We start from the raw sequence: 23,385 nt of genomic DNA, 5'->3' as shown, positions 1-23,385 counted from the left end.
TACGCGTCGATCCGGTGCACTTGGGAACACAACAGCCCGTCATGTCGACTCGATGCACTTGACAAGCTTGTCATTCATGCGGCTGAACACTGTCCAGCAAGTAGAAGCGTCAGCGAAGCATCCGCGCGCACTGTGTCTCGAACTAAGCACCGGCACCAAGCACTGGCAACCGCTCGCTGTGACTCAAGATGGCGTCGCAGCGAGAAAGCGGCGGCGCGGGTGCGGTCAAAGGATGGCACCACCCGGAACGGCGGCGCTGGCATCGAGGCACCCTAGCTCGCTTAAGGGAACAGCGTACTCTGATGGGTATCTGTGGGTGACATGACTCAAGGCCCGAGCGCAAACATATGACAAACAGGTCGTCGGCTTCCGGAAGTTGCACACCTTCGAGTTGTGTCACCATGATAGTCGACGGTCGTTACACTAAGAATCCTTTCAGCGCGAGTGCGGAGCGCGGAATCCATCGCCTAACCGATCTGCGAGCTGCCGACGTTAGTTCGGCCCTCGGAAACTGTGTGATTGTCGTATACATAAGTGCGAAAGGAAATGTGCTACTCGCGTCACACGGTGCGAGAGTAACCGCGCATAGCTATTTAGTATATTGTAGCAAAGCGAAACGATGACACGTTGTGAATTCAACAGTAAGTTGAGAGATAGCCTTTGAGTTTGGCGCGTCGTGGGAAACAAAATCGGAAGTAGTGGCGTCTGCGTGGACATGTAAAACCAAACTTGAACGGCGCGCCTCGGTGACGTTCAGCTGGCGGAGAGTTGCGGGCGCCAACTCGCTATTTAATGCCTTCGCAGTGCAAGGCATTAAAGAAGGACCGGGCGCACCGCGAACGCGATATATTTATTGCCAATAACCTCGTTTATTCTGAATGCGTTGAATTAATTTCTTGCTCCAAAGCATTTCTGAACTAGTCTCTTTTAACATCAAATGCATTTCTCGACTTCGATAAGAAAATTACTCCGTCTCCCGCTAAAGGGAACCATGTGTGGATGCGAAGCAGCGGTGAGATGGTTAGCTTGAGCGGGAGATGGTTTCGCGGCAGCGGCCGGAGCGCTCATCGCGGCGCTGCACAGGAGAGAGAACGAAGCGCGCGCGCTCCGTCATTTTCATACCGCGAAACTACCGTGGCGCCCCCAGCGGAATATGCAGCTGTCGCACTACCTGTCGTGCGCGCCGCTCCGGATTCCTAGAGGAGAGAAAGGGGGCCAGCGTAGGAGAGGAGAGAGAAGGGGAGGGGACGCGCATGCGCTGTGGGGGTGTTGGACGCCGCGGGACGCAGGATGGGCGGACAAAGCCCCCGCGATAAGCTGCTTCGCATCTAAAAATCACAGGCCTGCGCGGGACACGCAGCACAGTCACAGCGTAAGCTGGTGGCGCGGCTCAAGAGTAGCTCCAATTTGGGCGCCACGCACAATAGGGTCTTCGTGGCAATCTGTTCGCCTCGATTTGACGAGAACGATCTGAACTGCCCGCGCGGCGTCGACGGCGAGCTGCGGCTTTGAATGCTCTCTGCACAGCAGTCTGCTGGGCCCGATCAAGCCTTACAACTGTAACTTACATGTCGGGCACGCCGCGCTTGGCACCTTAAGGCAACTTAACCAGATGGCGCCACCATACTGGCGGAGGCTCGGCAGCTCGGGAGCACGTTGCTTGCGTGCCTCGTCTGAATCGCATATCGTCGTATGTGCCTGCGCGCTGCGTTTTCAGGCACCTTACCATACTGGCGGAGGCTCGGGTCATCTGCCCCTGCTCGCTTGTCATATAGGGCATTTCAGCGGGCCGATAGCAAGCGCTTGCGTGGCTCAGTGGTAGAGTATCTGGCTCTCACGCAGTGGGCGCGGGTTCGATCCCGGCATGAAACGCGTAATTTTTTCGCATTTCCAGCGATAGCGGTTATGGGCCAAACGCCGCCGGCGGCGGCATCATAGCAACCTGAAACGGCTATTGGAGTGAGCCCATAACAGCTTACGCTGTAAAAAGTGTTTTAAGACCCCTTTAAAGACCAGCAGTGAAATGCGCGGGACTTATCGCATGCGATCGGCCACTTGTTAAGCCTCCCCTTAAAGGGAACTGTAGGTTGAGCTGTATTACTTAATTGCTCGCCTACACTGCCTAAAGAAAGAGAGATCACTCAGAAAAGCAGCTTGTTAAGCCATAAAAGGCGGAAGAACTAAAGGCAGGTGGTGACGCCATCCTTAGGGTCGCACCTGCTCGCCCTGACTCCGTGCATATCGATGGTGCCTGCTCATGCCTAGTTGGTTTAGTACCGGTATCGGTATTCATTATTTCATAGCATTTTTCACTAGTAGTCCGTCATGCTTATATTCGTCGAAAATATAAGCATGGGAGATTACAGCTCAGTCATATAGCTCACCAGACATATATAGTTCTAAATGAACTGCATGTTAACATAGATCGAAAGGCAGGAAGAAGGCCGTTGTGCATTCAGAACTGAAAGAACTCTAACTGGGACGAAATATTTATTTAAAGGCTCATTGAAGTCAAGAAAATAATTTGGCTAGTGGCAAAATCAATGAAGGAAAAATGATTATATGCTGCCTACTTCAAGTAAATAAAAAAAAATGTCACTAACAAAGCGTAGCAAGCAATTACAAACAAAACCAAGAGCCTTTTGCCGATTATCGTGTGCCTTCGCGCTTTATTCGCAGCCAAGTTTGAATTTATATGCACGAAATATCTCGCTTGTTGGCTTTACCGTTACCACGCGCTGAATAATTTTAAATTTTATATTCACTGCCGTATGCAGGTTCATCGGGAGTTGAGGACGCATCGGACGTTGTGCCTGTTGGCAGCGAAGGCACAGCGTCCTCGACCAAGGGTGGCGCTGGAACCGCTACCGACGAGGACAAGTTCAAAAAGTGGCTCCTGGATGAGTACTACCGCACAATGGCGCTGTCATTCGCCAGCATGCGCCGCAAGCGCATGGCCACACACCAGGACACGCTGGACCTCCGCCAGGTCAAGAGGACGACGCTGCCGCCCTCTGCCCCGGTCCCTGGCACCGCTGACGACCAGTTTCAGGCATGTGCATGCTATATACAATGGCCACTATTCTCATGGCGGAGCGTTGCTTACTGCTTTATTTCTTACATATTCAGTCTATCTATCTATCTATCTATCTATCTATCTATCTATCTATCTATCTATCTATCTATCTATCTATCTATCTATCTATCTATCTATCTATCTCTATGTGCCCGTCGTGGAGACGTAGTTGCTTATTCGTTGCGTCGTTAAGGCTGCGAGCGCGGGATCAAACCGACACCACCGCAGCACTCGCATATCGATGGGGGCGCCATGCAAAAAAAAATTATAATAATAAAGGAAAAAAAACGCCTGTGTACTGTGCATTCGGTTCCAGGTTGTGAAAACTATTGCGGAGTCCGTCACTACGGCGGGCCTCATAATCGTTCCGTACTTTCCACACGTAAAAACCCAGAACTTATCTCTGTATCTGTGTCTTTATAGAGAAGTGCCATCACGGCAACATTGCGTAAACAATCCCCATTATTCGCACAACAACGTGCAAAAACAAACTTAACCAACTTAGTCATGCAATATATCAACTCATGTTATTTAATGATTAATCCAAGACGACTGTTTATGTGCACGGACTGTGTGCTGCCTCGTTTAAGTCACTTTCGTTACCCTAATGTAAATATACATGCAAATAAACAAAGCTTAACCTGGCAATTATGTGGCGAATATGTCGCTGTTCCTGCTCCCGTGGTTCAAAACTTGTTAGTTACCGATGACATAGCCCTATGATTGAACAAGATGAAACAATTGTCTATAGAACATTGCTTGTACTCAAGTTTTGCCATACCTTTGTGTTAACGAAAACCTAACTACAGCCGTTTACGTGCATTGGATAATTATGGAATGATATGCTTCCATCCTGACTGCTACAGGCGGCTTGATTAGAATTCCGTTGTTTGTTTCGCTGCAGAATAGATTTATTGCAGGTTGGTAACCATCGAGAGGCATTTTGTAAAGCCAATTTTAGTACGACGAAAAAATTTCGGGAAGCTAGGCAGCAGGCCGGAATTTTATTTTTAGAGCCACTACCTGCATATGGGCACTGCCGGTGAACCTTCGTCGTCGTCTTCATGTTCCTTATATATTTATGTATAAGTACGCGATAACTTTTCTTATGCCGTATATACAAGTTAGATGCTATAAATTCAACCACCGAACGGGCTCAGACCTGTTCTGAATTTCTTGACTCAATGATTCATCAGCATATTTGAGAATTGCAGCGCACTAGCAATAGCCATGAAACATTCCATTCGCAATGTTTGTTTTTATTCTAAATCTTCTTACTATTAAAAGTGAGAAACAGTACAGCTCACCATCTTTAAATGATGTAACTTTTCGGTGCCGTTGCTGTTTATGGGCAGTGCAGGGGCGTCTATGCGATGCCATTACAGGCCCTACACGACGAGTTGAAGATTTTGAGGGTGCTAGAAAAGTTGTCTCACGCACATATGTTGCAAATGCTTATAGTCGCCGCTGCGCACAGTTAGAACATCGCTCGAGGAGTTCAAGAGCAACGCTGAACCTTGCTGTCACTGTCATTGCTTGGGCCTTCGGGCAAAGCTGACACTTTCTGCTTTCTTGTCATTTTCATCGCGGTCGCCCTGATGCGGCGTTCATCCGATGCTAATCTCATTATATATCCCCGCAAAAGACACACGGATATCGTTGTAGCTGAGCAATGCTAAAGCACGGGTGCCATTTTAGGGAGCATTCTTCAAATGAATACTCAGGATGCACATAAAAGAACGTGACAAGGACTCACCAGGCACTTTTCACAACGTGAGACCGTTACGTTTATTGCAAACCTGTCATTCCTAATTACACATTGCAGAAGTAAAATTGAGCGTAGCCAAATTGGACTAGCGTACTAAATTGCGCAATAGCCAAGTTGGGAGCACCATCCAGACAACTCACTTGTCACGCAGGGCAAGGGCAATGTATGCGCTCTTGACCTTTCTGGAAATAGTGGAAAGCGTAGCGAAGGCGGCGTTAGACTCATGGAAGAAAGTATCAACACGACTCGGTGTTAACTTGACAGCAAAAGCTACATTGAACTCAAGGTAACGACTTCAGCGAAAAAAGCAGGGTCACCTGAAGCACGCGAATATTGTTGAAAGGTTGGCAAGCACAGAAGATTGACATGACCTGCTCCGTATTAGCCGCTGATCAGTACGTGAAAGGTACGCCGCTCGTGCTTTCTCCAGTTGTTATTTGCATACCAGGCTCATAGTTCATGCACGAAGCGAGCTGTCAATGCAAGAAAGCATGATGATAAGAGGCATGGAAACATGCACGTACTCCCCTTAAGCAAGCCATTAGGCATATCTATTTCCTTGTGGATCGGACGTTTATGCGCTATTTTACTTCTGTTTTTGTTTTTCATTGCCAAGAGCAGGCGACCATTAGTTGCAGGCGGTCAATAGGCTTGCAATTGTCAGCCGATAACTTTTCTGGCCTCGTGCCGTTTTCTGAGTCTTGACTCTTCTTGTTGCCGTTGTACAGAGCAGGGAGCCCGCGTTTGTCGCTAATTGCTATTTAAATACTCGAAGTCGCTGTGCTTGGCCGACGTAGAAACCTAGTAGAAGGCAGATCAATAGTTGGTGCAGCGTGCGGACAGTCTAGCCCAGGACATCGGACCTACAATACAGGCTGTGCTACTGAATTCCTAGCCTTTCTCATCACTTCTTTTGCCCGCTGCACCAATAGATCTACCATTAGTTCCGTTATTTGGTGAACGAGAGATAACAGAAATGCGATAAATTTTCGGTGAGGATTGCAATATTTGAACTGTAAGCACTTTTTCGATGGCACAGTCAATTCCAAAGCGTCCTGGTGTGTTGAAGTATCACTGAAATGAAATTTCATCCCGGGACTCATTTTTTTCCCTGATACGATACAAACCACAAAAGGGGTCGAAAACAAAACAAAATCGTGTAGTTTCTTGCGTGAGCTCAAATATAGCTTGACTAACACCACTTTAAAAAAAGAACGTCAAGGACACAATTTAAAGCTTTGTTTCATTTCTACATGCAAGCCAATGCTTCTACGGAGGGGGGGGGGGGGGGGTGTCTTTAGTAGCTGCACCATTTTTTTAAAGGTTACCTGTTTCAGATGGCACAATTCTTACCCTTGATATAAATTACTCGAAGAGGCGCCTACAACTTCTAGGATAAGTCAAAGTGCTTAATTAAGTAATTCACATAATTATGATAATGAACTGTTTAATTCATTATTATTCGGCACACACCTTAATCTATGAATTGCCGCTAGTAAGTAAGTTAGTAATAGATAGCACCCTCTTAGTAACTGCGGTTAGTAACAGAAACCACCCTTTGGTAATTGCAGTTAGTAGAGACTTCGCAAGGCTTATTCACTTGGAACAAATTCTCTGGACTGTACCAGTTTGTAGATAATAATTTTCAAAATGTCCGACGAAATGCATTGGTGTTCCAGTTACAATAGTGCTTGAATGCATGAAACAGCGTTTTCTTTCAAAAATATAACTGGAACGCCAATGCATTTCGGCGGACCCCTTCAAAATTAATATCTCAGAATTGGTGTAGTCCTGACAATTCTATCCAAGTGGATACGCCTTGCGAACTAACCGTCTATAATTCGCAGAGTGAAATATATCCGGTAAAGTAATTAATGTATACTGATTAGCGCAATATATTAATTATCCAAGTAAGCATTTGGATTATCGTAGTATCACTGGCCGCCTCATCGAGTTATTTAGATCAAGGGTTATAATTATGCTATCTGCCACAGGAAATGTAAAAAAAATTGTCCAAATAAAGAATTACCCAATGTGAGCGCCTGCGTATGTACGTGAACGCGTTCGCGCTCGTGGCGACGTTGTGCTCGCCCCTCTGTCTCTATGGTCCTATGTACGAATGCGGAACGCACCTGCGTGATGGAAAGCACTGGCTTGGATCGACACCCCGCATTCATTGCCACATTCTCAGTTTCGCGCGGTTTTGTGCGTGGGTGACATGTCGTCAAGAAACGTGCGTGTGAAATACGAGAACGTCACGGTCCTCCTGCTATGGCGTTCCGTGCCAACCTCTACCCATCAAGTTCCCCTCGCAACAGCCGCAGCGTGGGTGTGATCGATACCCGAGCGATGCCCGTGCCCAGAGCCGCCCCACGAACTGAAGAAAGGCGGCGGTAGATTCGCTTCGCTGCGCTGTCGCTCGATCACTCCGTTGCTGTCGTCAGTGGCCACCTTGCGCTAGCTTCACACAGGGCTTGCTAAAGGCAAAGTTATATGCATGGCGATGGCCTTCTATAAATAGGATTCTGCATGTCTGACATTGCACGCCATTGATATAGATGTGCCCCAATGGACGCGTCATTTGTTGCAATTTACTGACTCGCCCACTCTACTGCCGAGATTTTTTGAAACGAGTTCACTTTCCACGTTTTTGTACTCCAAAATACAAGCAGCGTACTATAATAGCGCACTAAAGTTTGCGTTCGTACTGTATGCTGTGATTACATTTTGACCACATTTATCATCAAGGTAACGGGGCTTTGAACTTGAATTTATCACCCAATTTACTCCAGCGACAATCTCTGAAAACATAAAGCGACAAGCTAGAATACTGGTCAATCTTGAGACCGAGAAAGGTATGATGCTGGCAGCCTCGTGAAACCCTCAGTGTGTATTGTGCAGTGTGTGTAGGTTACAGAAAGTCGCAGTACTATTATTATGTACTGGTCTTTCGACTTGTTGTTCCTGCTGCTGTTGTGTAATGCGAGGAATCAGACCACGTTATTAAAGTTATTCGCACCCTCTATGATACTCTGCTTAGAGATGGTAGCAAATGCAGCGTTATTTTGATCATTTTGTTACAAATTAAGTAATACATACTGACATGACACTCCTTTTGAAAAAAAGAGAACTCAATACTCAATCCGCCTGTCTTCAGCGCCTCATGACTTCAACCTCTATACCTGCTAAACTATCTCGCGGTCAATAGCTCGTGCTTTTACACAAAAATAACTATATTATTTTCCAGCAAGTGTAAATGCCTCAGTGGTGTTGCTGCGCAGTAGGGCGTTCGATATGTCTGACGTAACACATAACTTAAGCGCCCTTCTTGATTCGCAGGCAGTTGAAGACAAACTCCGCACCATCGAGGACGCCATGATCGGCGAAGCCGTGGCGCTTGTTCGAGACGGCGCTAGTGACGACGCCGAGCTGCGGGCTATCAACGCCGGCGTCGCTTCGCGACTTGACGCCGCCTACGACCTGGAAAGCGTGCGACAGTCGTTGGACCACCTTCAGTCGACGCTGGAGGACATGCGTCGCCAGGAGCTTCAGGCAGCCCTGGCGGCGGACGGTGACGACGCCGAGGAAGAGGACAGCAACTCTGCGGCATCCATTGCCGCCGCCCCTGGTGTTTTCCGAAACGACGGCGCCGACGTCGAGGAGTTGACGCAGGGCTCTTCGTGGGCCCAGCTGGCCGACAAGCGTGAGATGCCCCTCATTCTTTAATAATTGCTGTTAGAACATGAATGAGCAGTAAGGGAATTGCTACAGCGATATTATCACCTAAACTGTGGTCGTTTACTGCAAGCGAGTCTAGGAAAATTGAAAAGAGGAGACACGCAAATTTGTAAGACACACCTTAGCCCTTTCGCTCAACATGTTCTTTCAGATCAGTATATGCGCTAATATTTTGACAGGGAAGGGCCAGGAGCGCCATGCCTTTTCATGCGCCCTGGTAACGCGTTTAGTGAGGCATCATATAAAACCGAACAGGTACATTTCTGACGCAACGTGAAGCAGGCCATCGGAACAAAGGGGTTAAATAATGTCAGTAATATTTATCCACATAGCGAACATCCGCAAAACAAATATACCGAAAAAGAGAAGTTTACGTAAGTATTTTGATGGCTGCTACTAAGTGCGATTGGGAAAGCATTTAATGCTTTTAAATAACGTTTTTGCGTGATAAACTGTACGCACAAATAGAAAACCAATTCGAAATGCTGCTGGGATATTTGCAAGCGTCTCAGTGCCCTAGCGCCGTTCTAGGTCTAGCAATAATAAAGGTACATATCTAGAGGATTCCTGCAATGAGCGACCCTCCCACCTAGAGTGATCCACAGCTCAAACGCTCGGGACACTGTCTCGAAAATGAAAGTTTCTTTCATCATCATCATCTTGCACTATACCTTTTAGTAACGCTGATTTCATATGGGGAAACAATATGCCTTTCAATAGTGAAGATAAAAAAAATCACAGCATATCCACGGGGTGAATGATGATGAGTGGGCGAAGCTCCGGAGGGAATCATCGGATCTCCCGCTTAAGGGGACGCTAGCACAAACGCGTTAGAAACGTGCAGTGCTCTCTAGTAAGGGGGAGCGGCCACAGCGTCTTACGCAGCCATTGCACATGCCGGAACGTGCACCGCGTTTGCCGACGCCATCACATGACTGCTGAGAGAGTATACCCCCCGTGTTCATAAACGCTCCTCGACTTGAACTTGACTCTGGCGCTGAGCCGTGCTCCCTCAAGGGCTGCAGAAGATAGCGCCAACCTTTCCCTTTCCCTCAAGAACCACTTATCATCACTTGAACTTGACTTGCCGCCGCTTTGGGCAGCGCGTTCGAAACGCGTTGAAGGTAAGGCGGAGAGGCCACAGCGTCTTACACCAGCGTCTTACACGGGCCGTAACGCGCTAGCACAAACGCGTTAGAAACGCGCTAGAAACGCGGCCTTTCGTTAATGTTGGGTATTTATTGCCATCGTGGTGCGTGTGTCCACGTCCGCTTCGTGGCGTAGTGGGCTAACGCCGCGCGCTCGGAAGCGAGGGGTCCCTGGTTCGATTCCGCGCTACGGACACAACTTCGGAATTCTTTTAACACGAAAGTGTTTTATGCCGGGGTCCACCAAGACTTCACTGACGTATTTCCGTCACGGATATGACGTTCTTACAATGTACACGAACATAATACAAAGAAAGAAACCAGAAGAAAAAGTTCCACAAACATGCAAAATTTGGAAATCGAACCCACGACCTCTCGGTCCGCGACGATAGATCGCCGAGCGTTTAACCCATTGCGCCACAAACGCATTTGCAGAGAGCTACACAGACGCGCCTTATATATCTAACACTCCTCCGTGTACCCGCGCTCTTGCTCGGGGCGGTGCCGCCGCCTACGAGCAGAAAAGAGAAGTACTGCATTATGACACTAACGCGCACCGACAGTGAACGCTTCGGTGGTCTCAGCGCTACGACGCCTCGATGCCAGCATTCGAAGGGACGCTGGCATCAAGAAGCACTACCAACGCCACCTAGGTGGCGTTCACCGCACTCAGCACAGCGGAGCGTGGCCTCCGCAATTAGCTCTGAAAATGTTTCTGAAGTTGATCGCGGAGGCTGCAATTACGACGCGCTGTACGCGCTGATTTGACTCGGTGACGATTCAGTTACGTGCTTTGTCTTGCGCGTTGTATTAGTGTGTCAGTTACGTGCTTCGTCTTTCGCGTTGTGCTAGCGTGTGCAGCGTAGTGCAGCTTCCATATGCACGACGGTTGCTCATGGTCATCGACGTTGGTAGTCGTGATGGAGGAGACGTGCCACCAGGCGTCAGCGTGGGTGCATCAACGCCTAAGGGCGCTTTAGCCACAAAACACCAATAGACATTATATATCAATGTGCAATAAACATTACACTACTTCTGTGAAGACTCGTTTCACTTTCGTGTTCTATACCGATTCCTATATAAGAGGGATCAACCACATTTTTTTCTCATTTTTCTCAGACTGGTTACACACTACTACTACGACGACGGGGACGAACGGGTGCCGCTATAAGGAGCTTCGCCCCTAAAAAATGGCAGTGGCTTAGCTCGGCTATGCCAGGATATACGTAGCGTTAGCAAAGGTTCAGCTGCAGTGTCTCCGCAGCACGTTTAGCCTTCTTCTGTTCATTCCTTCTACGCTCAACCGCTAATTGCCAGGCAACTACTTCGGGATCCGATGAGTCAATTAAGCTTCTCCGTTCTTCTGCGCTGTTGAGCAGCATTTGCGCTCTCCTTCTCCATGGCTATACCACACTGGCAAACGCCAGTCAGAAGCGCAGCGGCTCCAGCGCAGTGTCAGACGGCGACTGCACAGCGAGCGCGCGCCGGCGCCAGTGCGTCTACCACGGCTACGACGTCACTCCTCTGGAATGCGCAGACCGGCGCCGGTGATCCGCGCGCGGTGGCGGCGGAGTGCGCAAGAGGTGCCGGCTCCGGTGGCTCCGGTGCGCATGCCGTGTGACATCACTGACCCTTGCGCATGCGCAGCACGGCTCTTGATGTGCCGCGCGAAACGGGCTTGGCTAGGCCAGTGTAGCTAACGCTACAAAATCTTGAACAAAGTTCTAACCGTACGCGTAACCGTCGACTAAGCAAGAACCATATCATCAGTCCCTGTTGTAACGAGAGTAATGAAAAAAGTGGTCGCAGTTTCACCTGAAAGGCGAAGCATCAATTGCGATAGAAATTTGTAGAGAGCTATACGGAGTAAATGATAGTAGCTTTATGAGCTGTATAAACTTGGACATGCAACAGCACCGGCAACACGCAGAACTAATGTCGACGCCGTCGGCGTTTTGCCCGCGTTCGCTCAAAATGCGTGCGGCGTTGGTGACTGCTGCCGGAGCCTCTGATATAAATAGGCACTTAGTGCCGCCGCTAAACGTCGCCTCCCTTCCCTCCCCCTCCACCACGGCCTCTCGCGCGTCGGAAGAAGGCGCGTTTTCTCGACATATATGGTGATTGTAAAGGAGGAAAGAGACGCCTACTTCTGCAGCCCTTAAGGGAGCACGGCGCAGAACGCGCGTTTGTTCTCCTCCGTGCGTTCACTCCCCGTGAAAGACGCGCCCCTCGCGCCCTTTCACTCGCACATACAGCGTTCGGCGCGCGGCGACGATTTCATCTCCAAATGACGTCATACGGAACCTCACGGCGACGCCGACGGCGACGGCGACGCCGACGGCAGAAATCTGCTTTTGAGTGTCCATATAATTGCTATCGCAATAAAACGGTGGTATTTTAAGAAGAGCACTGGTGCGTTTCACGAGACGTTTCACGTGATGCTCTGCTGTATCACTGGCTGTTAGTGTCTTTTCTTGCTTCGGAAAGCCTTCACCCTATTAGCAATCAGCTCAACAGCTTTACCATATTAATTTTTTATGATAGAACGCATTATGTTTGCATAGCAATAGACATAACAATGATTTTCTAAAGCATCATAGCTAGGCTAATGCGGCTTAAACATCCATGCCACAGGTAAACAGACTTGTAGAGTAGCCAGAAATGTTTTTCAGTCCACGGCATCATAAAAAACAACTTCTGCACATCTTCCTGACTTCAAATTACTTCAATACAATGCATTGGTCGAAAACTTGCACTTCCAGATGATATTTCTCCAGGCAACATCAGGCTTCGAAGAAATAGTTTGCTCTTTTTTTTTCACGCCACCATTGGTCTCCTAATTTTTGCCGGCGGCTGTACGTGCGAAGTTGTTAGCGAGAAGGTATTCACGCACGTAATCAGTATACATTGGCGCATTTAGAGAATGTGAGCGGTGAATTTGGTAGATGGCGTTGTTATCACGAAGTTTGTGACAATAACATCGGTGAGGTGGAAAGAAAGGGTAGTTGTTTGGCCGAAAGGCAGGAGTGTGCAGTCTGGGGAGTTTTAAATGCGAAGAATTTCTTGACGAACATCTGCTACCTTTACAGTATCTATCTATCTATCTAGCCGTCTACGTCTTTGTGCCCTCATGGTCGTTTCATTAACTTGGTATGTACCAATATTGGCATACTGTGACAAGTGTATATGACGAACATAAATGACATGTTATGACATCAATGTCATGACATGCGTGTCATATGGGTCATGAAACAGCCGCCTATGTCCTGGCGCTCTCATGATCGTTTCGTTAACTTCGTAGGTACCAAAATTTACATAGTATGACAGAAGTATATGACGAACATGCGTGTCATGTAGGTCATGACAATTACCCAGCGAAAAAGATTAACAGTCAAAAACCACTGAAATGAGTTCTGTCGTGGGTACTAAGTGAAGGAAACACTAAAGGATGATGGTAGAAGTCATAGTCATGATCATGACTCAGCAAAAATGGTTATGACTTAGCGAAAAAGGATTAACACTCAAAAACCAATGGATTGGGTTCGCATGTGGTACTAAGTGAAGGAAAAGGCTAAAGGTTGGTGGTCGAAGTCATACTCATTAGCATGACTATGGCGTTCGCCTAAGGTCTCTTAGGTGTAGCTAAAGACCCCTGACGACTCATGACACGAATGTCATGACATGCGTGTCATGTCAGGCACCGCCGCAATGCCACCCTGGCTCTCGCTCTCGGAACATTGTGTTATCTGCAGGTTGATCGTCCGCACAAGCTCTCGCATGCGTTCTAACTGCGCCTCGGTAAGGCCAAATCAAAACGCGCCAAGCGTCTGAACGTGCTCGCTGGCCCGCAAGAAGTCCTTAACTCGAAAGACCGCTCAGCGGTGTTCAATTGGACAGTAATGCTTTCGCATTCACAACTTATAAGTGCATAGGTGTCCTTGGATTTTTTTAGCTCGCCATTATGGAGACATATAGTTGCCTCTTACCCACCGAGCTGCTTTATATATCCCTTCACATGATCGTTTTTGTGTCTCTCTTCTTTGTTGTGCAGAGAACTGCCCCGCCGTACAGGTGCTCAGCAGTTCGTGTCCAGCGGCGGCGCAGTCTGCCACCCCGGATCCAGCGATGCAGAGACTTCTTCTGGACGCCTGCCAGTGGCAACAGACATGCTATGTTTGCGTACGTACTTCAGAATTTCACCCTTTATATTACGCAGTTCGTTGTTCTAAAACTGTACTGACGTCTGAACACATAGAAGTATAAGTTCTCAGCCACTAACAGTATGTAAAATAAACGAGTACCCGTGCTGATTTTTTGTACAGAAAGAATTCAAGGACTTTCGGCGAAGCAAATGCGCATATAACAATGTAGCTGTTCTAAATGAGCGTGAAAACTACGTCCTTTGTTCTTTATAGTGCTATGCTGCTTCCTTATAAAGTTGGAATATAAGTGAAATTAAAAAAAGAAGCATTGCTAGTGTGTTCTCCAAGTATTTTATGTTTTCTGTCGTGCCTGACACTCCGGGGGGACTTCATTTAGTATCGTTTGCCTGTGTTTTTTTATTCATTTCTGTTGCAAGCGCCATTGAACGCACCCCGACAACATCTCCGGGAGGCAAGCTTGCTTTCAGTGCTTCCACATTGTCGCTCTCTTCACGGAGTTGTTAAATGGAGCGCCAAGTTTTGTCAAGTGAATATTGAATACAATATCGATACTGGCAGGGGTAGCCTGTTTTATGAAAGCCTTTTATTTAATCGCAGCCAAGTCCTCTTAATTATCATGATAATTGCGAAAGCTCTGCATTAGCCCTCATCGACAGCAGATGACCTAATTGTGGCTGCAGTAATAGTGTAGCATCTGTAAATATGATACCAAAAAACCCAAGGTCAATGCTTGCCGTGTACCATAGTTTGTTTCTGTCAAAATGGAAGCCTGTTAGCGTGGGATTTTCGGCGCCCCCTGAGGCAGTGTTTTATACTCAAAGAAAAAAACGTAGCGCTTACCGTGCTCTCTGTATTGCATATACCAGATTTTTCTTTTCTCACGAGCGAGCTCGTTTATGCCATAGGTTATCTACTGTACGCTGACCATAGTCTGGTATCGAAGCTTTCCAGCACATCACTTAAACTTTGTTCAGTTTGTCACTGCAGGCTTGCTGCGCCGTCTTAGGTTGCAATACATACAGCGCGTCAATGCTCTTTCACGATTGAAGCAGTGTGTGTTCGGGCTAGTTGGTGGTGACCCAATCTAAATTTTTTTGTGTGTGGCGTAAGAACTATGCGCAAAACACAAGAACCTGCAGGCTGAAGTCCTAAAACGACTGGGATCATATTTATGCAGAGAAGAGAAACAATCATGAAATAGGGGAAGTAAGAAGAGAAGAATCAGCCACAATTATGGATATTTAAATTTGGCACGTTCTGGATCGCACTTCGAGCAACGGCTACGCGAGAAAAGAAATAGGTGCAACTAACTTCTCTTTATCGTTTACCGTTCTCCTTTATCTTTTCATTTGTTTATTGTACAAGTTTAATCAAAAGCACATAAAGATTTTATTGGCAGGTTTGCTTTCTTTAACTTCCCCGTTCATCAAGCAATGAGCAATAATGTTTAGTATGTACGGAATGCATGGCTTATTATAGTAAACTAGGGTTTGCAACGCGTGGCCGTCTGAGGCTATAGACCTTCTGGGCGCTAGGCCCGGCTTCAGAGCATTTAATAGAGTTGTGACAGTTGTGTGCCACCGTACAGCTCCACTGTCCTAATTCCATTCGTTGTGTCTGCGCAGTTCTTACGAAAACTGTCGCGTGCAAGAAAGGGCATTAGTTTTATTAACAATCTGGACAATGGGCTAAACCACATTTGTTGCATGGAAATCCACGAACAGAGCATTCCGGGCCAAAATATTTCGTGTGAAGTAAATTCACTTCTGGATTTGTTTCCAATGGATCGATGGATGTAAAACATTATTGAAAGTCCTGAGGTACGCGACTCAGCGCGCAGCGGGCCGCTCCCACGTTGGGACAGTCAGGCCATGCCCGACCGCCGCATCGTGGGCCCTCTGGACAGCCCATAGTTGCGCCCCGACATCGGGGCTCTTGATGGCGGAGAGCCCCTTGTCCTCATTTATTTGTTCCGTGCCTCGCAACGAGGGGTAACGCCAGAGCATATGGTCTAGGCTAGCGAAGTCATTGCAGTGCCTGCGAAAACTACTGGCATAAGCGTCCGGATAAAGCTTGTGTAATAAAGCCGGGCTGGGATACGAGCCTGTTTGCAATAATGACAGGATCAAATATTATACTGTCCCTAATGAAAACTTCGTAGCGCTTTCATAAAAGGGAGATTTTGTTGTGATGATTAGGTGTTACGCAAGCGACCAGTTGTCACCTTTATTGTATTCTCGCTTCTAGAGGAATAGCTCTTATCATTTTCTGTATTAACATGCGCAACGTCTAATAGCTTTAAAGCCTTCAAATAGATTTATAGATTTCTTTTGCCCTGGCATCATTTCTTGTACCTTTATTATCAGGAAATGGGAAAAATTTTTACCCAGTCAAGATGTACAACTCCCTTTATGACGTAAGACTACGAGTATTGGTATCTTCATTGCTTAAAATTGCGTAGACGCACTACCAAGAAAATTTTCCTTCTTGCCATTGTAACCTCTTTTGCGATGGAATTAAGACTCAATTTGCCACAGTGCATTGCGAACTGACAACAGCATCTTTGACTGTCATTCCAACGCTATTTTCGACGTCATCAGGAGTTCAAAAGCGTGGTGGTGATGATAGCATAGATTGCCGCTTTGTATATAAAACTGAGATGAATATTACTTAGAAAAAAACATTTCGTTTTCTGCCTGTCCAAGAGCGTTATCTTAAACAACGCTAAACGGCCCTGGTTCATTTAGGTCGCTTTATATGCTAGCCCCATTTTTAACTGCGGAATACCTTAAAAGGACAAGGTACCAATTTGTGCAGCGGTATACACTTTCATACACAACGGGACCCTGATAGGGAAAGTACTTATGTCTGTGACGCCGTCCCACCCATTTTCACAGCACCAGGTTGCACGGCTGTACCGATATACAATCGCCATGTCCTTAGAAGTATTGGATTTTACAAGAAGGCGGAAATTGACTGTGAGCAATCTATGCAAAATAGCGACTTCGTGCAGGAAAAACGTTTGTCGGCCCAGTGCAGTAAAAAAAAAAGACCAAGAAGTTAAATCGGTCTCAGTGCATAGCATTGCAGAGTATTTCGTGCATAACAAATTGCGAAAACCATTTCCTCCTCTAAGCAGAAATTATTTAGCTAAAACTGTCTATTGAGGGTATCAAATAATCTATCATACGGTGTCAAATCCTTGAAGATATACCGTATGTAAAATCTGAATTCCCCTGCCACAATATGAAGGCTCATGAAAGTGCCCAGCCATTCGCTTTCTATGAACGTCGCTATTTTCTTGAGTACATGCGTTTCTGACTGAAAATAGTCAGAACAGAGAAAATTATTCAGCAGATAATAATGTAAAACTGAGGCATGCATGAAATGTTGAGTTCCTGTGTTTTTGAAACCGAAGTGGTGCAGTAAAATAAAAAGAAAATACAGTTCACTGTAGGTACCCATAGAATTAACAAGCAGGCTCCATATTTGCATCCCCGTCTCCCGCAATACATCCCCGACGACACGATTCGCTAATCTAGTACAATCGAAAAATGTCATTCTCGTATTACAAATTGAGTAAGTCGCCGTCTCCTGTGACGCTCACTGTCCTAATGTGTCCGTAATATCCTCGATTGAGTCAGTCGTGTAAGATTTTACGTTTCGTTGGAAGGTTTAACCGTTTTCAAGCGATTGACTACTATGGGTGATACAAGAAAGCTTTCCATTCAAAGACGCAATGAAGGCTCCTGCGGAATTGAGTGAATCGGCCATAGGATTCAGTGTGTTGATATCGAAATTCAAGCACTTGTGTCCAAAGTGCGCCGAGCAAGAACATATCCTGCCTGGCGTGTGTCGTAGAGCTTCCCGCTGCTTACATTCTAGAGTTGTAAGACGTTTCTTACTTTCCACTTCATTGAAACACTAACCATATTTTAAAGCGCGCACAGAAATCGCTATTGTGCACTGCCTACTGCTTTTGACCAGGTGCCCATGCATGCCTGCAACCACGCATGGGGATGACGTCGGCACCCATGCATGAATCTCTTGTTGGAAGCGCATACGTATAGAAAGCGTCGCCACCCATACTTTGTTCGACGCGAAAGAAAGGGCTCCTCGAATAGTAGCGCGTTACAAGCAACCCTATTACTGTTGCCGGCAAACCTCCTGAGGTTTCACTTTCACATACCATAAGAAGAGTGTGTTTAGAAAACACTTATTCAATTTTGGTTAGGATCTTTGCTACTATGTAAATACCAATGCTGAATTGCGCAAGGCGATTGCGCGCAGTGCTTTATGGTTACGTGTCTAGACTTCTGTGTTATTTTTAAAACTCTTGCTAAAATTAGCCGGTACACTGTGCACATCAGCGTTCCAGATCTGCTAAGCCGATGAGCCAAGAAGGCTACATTCTGCCGCCAGCGGGCCAGCCCCTATTTCACTGAGTAAATATTGCCAGAAACACAGTTTCAGTTGAAATATGTAGAAAGCTACAAATTATTATTTATGAAATAGACACGTACGATATGTGGCATGAGATGTAGTGACCGTCAAAACCTGAGAGGAGTGGAATAACATGCGTCGGGGCGGAAAATGGGGCAAGTTGGTAGAGTTTTCTGGCTGCAGCTGCGAGACTAGATGCACATTGAACAAAAGGAGGGGACACAAAGCGGCGCCGATGACCAATTGAAGTTTGTTTCAAGACAACATCCAGCATAAGAAGCATAACAGTCACATGATCTTAGCGCCTAGGCGCAATCAACGATCGCTATAAAAAATTTGTCGCAGTTTCACCCGCAAGGCGAAGCACCAATTGCGATAGCAAATTAGTAGAGAGCTTTACGGAGTAAAATACTAGTTTTATCAGCGGTATAAACTTGGACATGCAACAGCACCAACGACGCGAAGAACTGTTGTCGACGCCGTCAGCGTTTTGCCCGCGTTCGCACCGAACGCGCGCGGCGTTTTTATATAAATACGTATTTGGTGCCGCAGCTAAACGCCGCCTCCCCCCCCCCCCCCACCCCGTCCCCCACAGCCTTTCGCGCACCGGAAAAAGTGGCGTTGGCTGTGTATATATGGAAAGGAGGAAAGATACGCTTCTTGCAGCACTTCAGGGAGCACGGCGCAGAACGCGCGTTTGCTCTGCGACGTGCGTTCGCTCCCCGTGAAAGCGAGCGTCCCTCGCGCCCTTTCACTCGCACATGCATCACCGTTGACGTCATACGGAACCTCACGGCGACGGCGACGCCGACGGCAGAAATCTGCTTTGGAGTGTCCATATAATTGCTATCGCAATAAAAGCAGCTTTCTGTTAAACGGATGGATGGTTTCTTGAAATAAGCTTCAGCTTATGTCGCATTTGGTGTCCACTCCTGTAACTCTGCCCCGGTCTAGTCGCGCTGCTGCAACAATGAAGATAACATGCATGTAATTGTTTGTTTTTTTATAGAAAGAGAAAGTATCTTAATGTTTTGTTGGGTAAGCGTTTATTGTCGAAGCGCGTCTTAATGCCATGCTAGTAGGCGTTAAATGTGTGGTGAGAGTTACAGGTTTCTTGGGTATATAGACAAGTCTAAAGTAACTGTATAGCCCCATCAGTCACGAATTATGATCGACTGTCGATAAATGTATGAAATTCGCATAAATTTATGTCAAGGTGCTGCAGACTCCAGTAAGCGAAAAGCAAGGTGGAAGAATGATGCTTTCTGCATTTTCGGATGAGTCACCGTAATGACAGGGTTATTAAGTATCTATTGCGCACTAAGTAGTGATACAATTCTTCCTAAAAAGAATTGATTCAGCTAGCGTCAATTAATTGCACAAGTTAATTAATGGTTGCATGCACTACTAAAAAAGAAGAACATATTTTGCAATAGCTGCAGAAACGTCCCACGTCACACCTGCCGTCAAACACTCTAAAGTGCCTTCTCCGAAGTGATCTTCGGAATTATTAGATTTCCCTAAGAAGTAAAATGAAGGTACCTGAGGTAAGCAGAACGTTCAATTTACCCTAAGCTTAATTTTGTGGACTATTCCTTGCCATCACTGCACAGGAATGGCAAAAATAACTCGCACCCATAAATGTGTACACCGTGATCGAAGGTGACAGGTAATATATTGAGCTAGTGAGATATGCCTGTTTGCATGAACAAATGAGAACCATTCATGTAACTTCCTTTAAATACAAAAGGAAGGCCTTACGCTCCAGGTAGGGGAGTATATGAAAAATAATGCAATTGTGAGCTTTACTGAACACTTTAGTCACTTCAGTGAACAGCGATATATGAGCGAGGCCTGCACCAATCGCTTTCCCGCAAAGCAAGTTAGGCAGTATAGTCCTGTCATAAGCCGCGCTCATTACGAAATGGAAGATTGACTGCACCAGTGCTGTACCACGACGTGTGTACGTGCTGCATTTTCTGACAGTTCGTGTCACATTTCGTGTCTGCAGGGTTCTTACTACGGCCTCGGAGCTGAAGACTGCGAGGGTGGCGCCGGCAGCCGCGGTGGTTCATCTCAGTTCACGCGGCTGCTGGTCAGTCAACTCCTCCTGCGTCAGGCCAAGAGCGGCCAGACTCAGGCCGCATGCGCGGAGTCCTGCGTCGCGGACTTCCTGCTGAGTCACTGAGCAGGAGAGAAGCAGTGGCCGACTTCCACGGATTCGCACTGGAGCGTCCAGCAAAGTTTGTGAAGGAGATTCCGCCACAGGTCGCTGGTGCATGGCAGAGCTAAAGAGCTAAAAAAAAAGCAAGTACCAAAGACAACGCGACAAGGAGATGACTTGCAGCTGCGTGTGATTAGCGTGTTTATTTTATTAACATTTAACCCAGCCCGTGCCTCTCAGGTCTGTAGTCAGTGAGTCATGCTAGGTTCAATATATAATTGCCCTCATTTTTCTGTGTTCACTTGTATCTCTTCGGGTATGTGTAAAACGTGCAGTGTTGGTACGGAAGGTTTTTTCGATGTTTTTTAGGACCGCTCGATATATTCATTAAGAAATGCTCCCGGATGCGGGTTGAACACGCATGCTATGCCGATGAACAGCAGTTTCGAAGTTGCCTTTTAGGCAATGGTGACTCGAAGGAGTTGTTTAATCCAGCCACGGATATCTATATGTGGACATTTGCAAGAACCTCCTGTTCTTGGTGTAGGAACAAATCTGCTCCAAACCGAAGCATTTTTTATTTGTCTGTGTATTTTGATGAAAAACATTATTTCCTGCACTACGGGTTTGTTTGAAGTGGCGTTAAGAACAACTTATAATTGTAAAATCACCCATTTCTGCACGTAATCGTCACTGCACGCCTTTATGTGTACGTCATGGACATGTTTACGTATTTCTTAGCTTACGCCGTTTTTTTTAGTTGAAAAGCATTGAGAAGGTTCTTGAGAAGCTCGCGCCGCTACTTTTGTTTCGATACCGGCCATTTTATGCGATCACAGTCCATGGTGCCTGTTATTTCGGTTGTATCGACCTGTCTAAAACATTAGGGGTGCATGGTATAATTTCGAAGTTAAAAATGTACCTCTTGTTCGAAGGATGCTGCGACAAGGGTTGGTCACTTGGCTTCTTGATACGTAAATCGACTGTATTATCTCTCCAGCAGAGGAGGAGCAAATATTCCTGGCCTTCCCCCCATGCATCTGAGCGCTATGTGTGCTTGAAGTTCGAAACCGCCAAAAATATTTCACACATAATTGCAAAGATATGAAATATTCATGTTGAGAGAAAGGTCCTGTTCTCATCAGTATATTTGCATGATTCTTGCTGTTGAGTAATTGTAATTTCTACCTGCGCACTTGTTTCTCAATTTCTGTCGTGTTGAAGACCACCACAAATGTTTTCTAGATGCAGTCAATAGTATATGTTGATAGTGTGGCGATTGCGTGATTTCATATATCAGAAAGAAAGGCATAAGTTGCAGGTGGCAGGTGACACGTGGTGTGGTAAATGAAGTTCTTTGTCCCGCTTTCTTGCTAAAAAGCGGGTAAAGAGTAAATCTTTGTCGAATGTTTGGCGCTCTATTTCGGCGTAATGGAGTGTACAAATTAAAAGTGCACCTTGCTTAAGATTGCCCTGAGTCTTGCGCATGCGTTTCACCTTTAGTTAGTAATTTCCATTGAAAAGCTTAAAACGTCCCATTTTTCAAGACACCGAGAGGCCGATCTTCGGGACTTCAGCCACCTTGAGTCTGCAAAGACACAAAATACAAAGGCAATAGATGCTCTTGAATTTGCCTGACCGCAGTGCGCGCACGCGCTGCCAAGGAGGTGTGGATGCTCTCATAGAAGGCATGAAACGCGTTACCAAAGTGTCTCATCTGATTATGGTATGTGCACTTGTGATTTGTGACGTCTGCACATTTCGCATACGATCGCTAATAGCACAGCGTTGGCGTCGCGGTACGGTACATTTGTAAGGGCAGGTGGATCTTGATTGCTGTGGCCGCTGCATGTTCCGACCTGATTCAGATGACCTCATTTGGGCGTGATCTTTTGTCGTTTGTGCCTGTTGTCCGTAAGATATCGCGAAGCCGGTTTCAGCATATACACATATAGCATTGACGTGCCATTTTTGTCCGAATAAAACACTGCAAATGTGTTCAAATCATGTGATACCAATAAAGAAAAATATATACTGTTGAATATGCCTTTGTTCATTTTCCTTTGCAATTTTAATTTTTTCGAAAGCTCACTTCGGCCAGTCGTGGTGGCTTAGCGACTATGGCGTTGCCCTGCTAAGCACGAGGTCGCGGGATTGAATCCCGGCCGCGGCGGCCGCATTTCCACATTTCGTTGGAGACCAAATGCAAGAACGCCCGTGTGCCATGCATTAGGGGCACATTAGAGATCCCCAGGTGGACAAAATTAATCCGGAGTCCCCCGCTATGGCGAGATTTATAATCAAAGCGTGGTTCTGGCATGTAAAACCCCAGAATTCCATTACCTTCATGTCGAAAGCTCACCTAGAGTATTTTGCACATTATTACATCAGACAATATATATTGATAAGGATGGTGAGAACGTGTATTGTCACCTTTTAGTGACTGCGAAGAAGCAGACCATGGCACCGCGGCGAGTGACAAGAGTATGTGTTTATTGAACGAACCTAAGCCCGCAAAAACAAGTTGCACAGATGGAGAAGGATAATTACAAGCACGTTCATAGTGAACGAATAACAGCGCGAACTAACGAGAAGGCGTCACATAAGGCGCATCTGTGTATCGTCTTCTCTTCTCGTCAGTTAGCGCTGTTATTCGTTTAATATCAATCGAAACCAACTAACCCACCAACAAGCCTTCACAGACACATGCGGCAATCGTCGAAATCTGATTTATGGGTGGAGTGCATTGGCGTTTTATACATGACTCATTGAAGATTTAACTGTAATCGCTGGTAATTGCGTGCGTACTAACATGTACAACACTATTTGTGTCACCCATCTAATATCATCACACAGTGCCGCAACAACATAAACATCAGATGGAA

General features: G+C 46.5%; 1 protein-coding gene across 1 annotated transcript in view; it reads left to right on the top strand.

Moving 5' to 3' along the window:
• The window catches only part of LOC119441619 (uncharacterized), a 98,311-nt gene extending 75,783 nt beyond the window's left edge, over positions 1 to 22,528 (top strand). The window contains exons 5-8 of the mRNA XM_049661463.1: positions 2,778 to 3,056; positions 8,188 to 8,547; positions 13,782 to 13,909; positions 20,348 to 22,528. Coding sequence (XP_049517420.1) covers positions 2,778 to 3,056; positions 8,188 to 8,547; positions 13,782 to 13,909; positions 20,348 to 20,524 — 944 coding nt within the window. The 3' untranslated portion in view covers positions 20,525 to 22,528. The remainder of the gene's footprint in view (positions 1 to 2,777; positions 3,057 to 8,187; positions 8,548 to 13,781; positions 13,910 to 20,347) is intronic.
• The last annotated feature ends 857 nt before the right edge of the window (positions 22,529 to 23,385 follow it).

Source organism: Dermacentor silvarum, chromosome 2 (assembly GCF_013339745.2).
Source record: "Dermacentor silvarum isolate Dsil-2018 chromosome 2, BIME_Dsil_1.4, whole genome shotgun sequence".
NCBI lineage: Eukaryota > Metazoa > Arthropoda > Arachnida > Ixodida > Ixodidae > Dermacentor > Dermacentor silvarum.
This window is presented reverse-complemented; position numbering and strand designations above follow the sequence as displayed.